General features: G+C 42.5%; 1 protein-coding gene across 1 annotated transcript in view; it reads right to left on the reverse strand.

The window, feature by feature from the left end:
* Positions 1 to 1,955, reverse strand: part of LOC103513338 (sodium channel protein para) — a gene marked incomplete in the record, with an annotated part of 72,422 nt that extends 70,467 nt beyond the window's left edge. The window contains 1 exon segment of the mRNA NM_001329182.1: positions 1,789 to 1,955. Within this exon segment, the coding sequence (NP_001316111.1) occupies positions 1,789 to 1,905 (117 nt within the window).
* Positions 1,956 to 3,387: the final 1,432 nt, after the last annotated feature.

The following is a 3,387-nucleotide window of genomic DNA, read 5'->3' on the forward strand; positions in this document are numbered from 1 at the left end:
CATCAGGATAAAATCCGCCCCGGGCCGGAATCGAACCCGCGGCCTAGCGCTTACAAGGCAGACGCACTACCAACTAAGCTAACTAGGCTGGCCCGGAGATGACTTTAAACCGCAAATAAACTGGGAGCAAAAAGCTCTATGCTCTCCACTCCCCCATGTTTTTAACTTTATCACACTCAGACTGTCTGAGAGACTGAGAGACTGTCAGACTGTCTGAGAGACTGTCAGACTGCTCTTTCCACCACTCAAGCTCTGACTGTCTGACAGACCAAAGTCTATGGCCGACATAAGTGTATCATCAACTCTTAAAGAAATCAGCAAACTATATGCCTAATTCAAGAAATCTTGGAAAAAGTGAAGAACTAGGTATTAGGTATGTTTTTTAACTAAAAGTTACATACATAATAATGGTTGTAAAAAAAAGTGAGCCAAATTACCCCGTGACTTATGTTACCCCACTCCCCCCTACCTGTTGGGTCCCCACATAGTAAAATATTTCTCCCAAATGTGGAATGAGGTCAACAAGGGTAGTTCTCATATTTCATATTAATGTTAAAGACATTTCCTCATGACACTTTGGGATCGATCCGAACCTTGAGGACCTCGTAGGGGCCTTTAGTCGGAGTAAATTGATAAATTCTACAGTTCAATGGAACGCTAGTTATTTTCCGGTTACCTAGGACAGCCACTAACTACAGCCATATTTTGATATGATTCGTCCAAATTCAAAATTCTGCTTTTCCATTGGCTATTACACTTGTAAGATACTTTTCCATACTTTGGTGATTTAGGGCACTGATATAGTTAGTGGCTGTCCAGGTAGACCTGACAGGTACACCTGATCAGGTCCACGTGTCAGTTCTACATGATAGTGTGTCTGCTCATGAGGTGTCAGGTGGACCTGATCAGGTGTACCTGTCAGGTCTACCGGATAGTGAGTGGCTGGCCTTGGGTTTCTAAATCACCAAAGTATGGAAAAGTATCTTACAAGTGTAATAGCCAATGGAAAAGCAGAATTTTGAATTTGGACGAATCATATCAAAATATGGCTGTAGTTAGTGGCTGTCCTAGGTAACCGGAAAATAACTAGCGTTCCATTGAACTGTAGAATTTAAAAGCGGAATACAAAGGGACGAAAAAAAAACGCAGTTTAGGGAGGAGGAGGAGGAGGAGGAGGAAGAGAACGAGGAGGAGGAAGAGGAGGAGGAGGAGGAAGATAAAGAGGAGGAGGAGAAGGAAGAAGAGGAGGAGGAGGGTGACAATATCGGAAAGCTATTTTCGACGTCGTTTTGCCTATTACAACCGGCTATCTGTTTTACATAGGACCTGCTTATCACATTCACGTTATTGAAATTTTATGTTTTTTCACTCACATCATATTGTTCCAAATTATTCGATATATTTTTCCATAATGTCGTTCTTCTCTTATTTCGAGGATATTTTGATACTTACCCTAATGAGTTAAATGGTTATTTTTAATACTTGCTAGTTAGGTAATGTTACTATGTTGAACTTTTGCTACATTTTGATTGATTTTTCCTTACACCATTTTGTGTTGGTGATTAGTCATTGGACTTTACACTTATGAATTTGATTGATACTTCGTTGTATGCTTATTTTACGATGTCGACTTTATTTTTCGCTTTCCCTTAGTTTTTGTAACTTTAATCATTTATCGTGATTTTATTTACTATGTTGGCTACTTTTATTATCATCTTAAACATATTTAGCTTACTCTATTGTTGTTCTAATAATCTTGTACCGCGTACCCTGTCGACCCTTTTCACCCTTCTGCTTTTCCTGTTCCTCGGCTATGCGCGCGTCGATCGCAGCGAGCGACTCGCGGGTGAATGGGCGGAAGAGGGACCGTTCTTCAGAGGAGACCGAGTCCGAGGCGATGGACATGGCTTAGCGGGGCGGCCCGCTCCGTCCCCCGCCGGCGGACCTCTGGGGGAATCGAGGGGACCTGTGACCGGGGCAGTCGCGTAGAGCGGATGAGGTGGAGGAGGGAATGAGAACGGGTGTGGGAAATGAGAACATTTTGTTAAACAAGATGAAGAAGACTACTGATTCGGACCTGTTTTGGATGTGAGGGGTACCCCTTTCTGCTAAGGCCAGCCACTAACAAGTATCAGGCAGACCTGACAGACGGACCTTTTCAGCCGTACCTGTCAGGTCTACCTGATAGTGAGTGGCTGGCTTTAAATGCGGGCGTGGGAAATGAGAACGTTTTGTTAAACAAGATGAAGAAGACTACTGATTCGGACCTGTTTTGGATGTGAGGAGTACCCCTCTCTGCTAAGGCCACTCACTAACAAGTATCAGGCAGACCTGACAGACGGACCTTTTCAGCCGTACCTGTCAGGTCTACCTGATAGTGAGTGGCTGGCTTTAAATAAGAAAGGCAGCCCTTCAACTGTTAAGGTTGTATCGTTCATTTATGCCTTGCCTTTTCGTTGGGATTTCAACTAGGTACCTAATTGACCTCACAAGGTGGAGTGCAAATTCAAATGGCTAGCAACAAGTGTCGTCTCAGGCTGTTACCCGTCCAAATTCTAACTAAAAATGGTGCACTCGATATGCTTTTTGGCCACAATAGCCTAGCTCAGATCGATCTCGACCAGGACAGATTGAAGTTTTAAGAATTTCAGAAGCTGTTTCAAAACACTGAAAGAAATATTAATTTGTGGGAAGGAAAGTATTTGTGATGGGAAGGACGGTGTATACTTACATTGTTGGCCTATTCTACCGGATGCATTTTAGTCTCACCATCTTGAATCTGTAACAGAGAACAAAACATCCATATTATTTTTTTGGAATTGCAGAAGTCACTCGAAGAAAATGAGCCTCATCAGACCCCCCCCCCCCCCCCCACAAAAAAAAAACAAAAAAAAACAGACGTGTGTGGGATTTTTTTTTTAACTGGCAAGAAATAAAGGAGAGGTAGTACAACAGTAAGTACAGTCTTTCTGTTCAAAGAACAAAGACAAACTTATCCTTTTGCTTTTAGATTGTTCTTCCTCGCCTTCTCCTCCTCCTCCTTTCGGGCATCTTCTTTTTCCTTCTTAAATACTTTCTTTTCTCCTCCGCCTAGCTTTTCTCTTTTCTTGTTCCTCGTAATTAGTCTATTTACGTCAGTTAAAAGGTTTGGCTCTTAAGGGCATGTTCTACGGTAAAACTTTCAAAATACGGGTGATAATCCATGAACAAACACATCTGAGCTTGTAACAAACAGGCTAAAACTGTTTTAAACAGTTCGTACAAACTGTTTTATTTAGACACAGGTGTGTATAGCTGCGGTGGCTAGTCTCACCACTTTAGACACTTAAATAAGACCAGCCCGTCACATGCCAAAGTCAGCTAGCTTGCTGGGACATAGCACCTGGT

Source organism: Diaphorina citri, unplaced genomic scaffold (assembly GCF_000475195.1).
Source record: "Diaphorina citri unplaced genomic scaffold, Diaci psyllid genome assembly version 1.1 scaffold959, whole genome shotgun sequence".
In the NCBI taxonomy this organism is placed as follows: Eukaryota; Metazoa; Arthropoda; class Insecta; order Hemiptera; family Psyllidae; genus Diaphorina; species Diaphorina citri.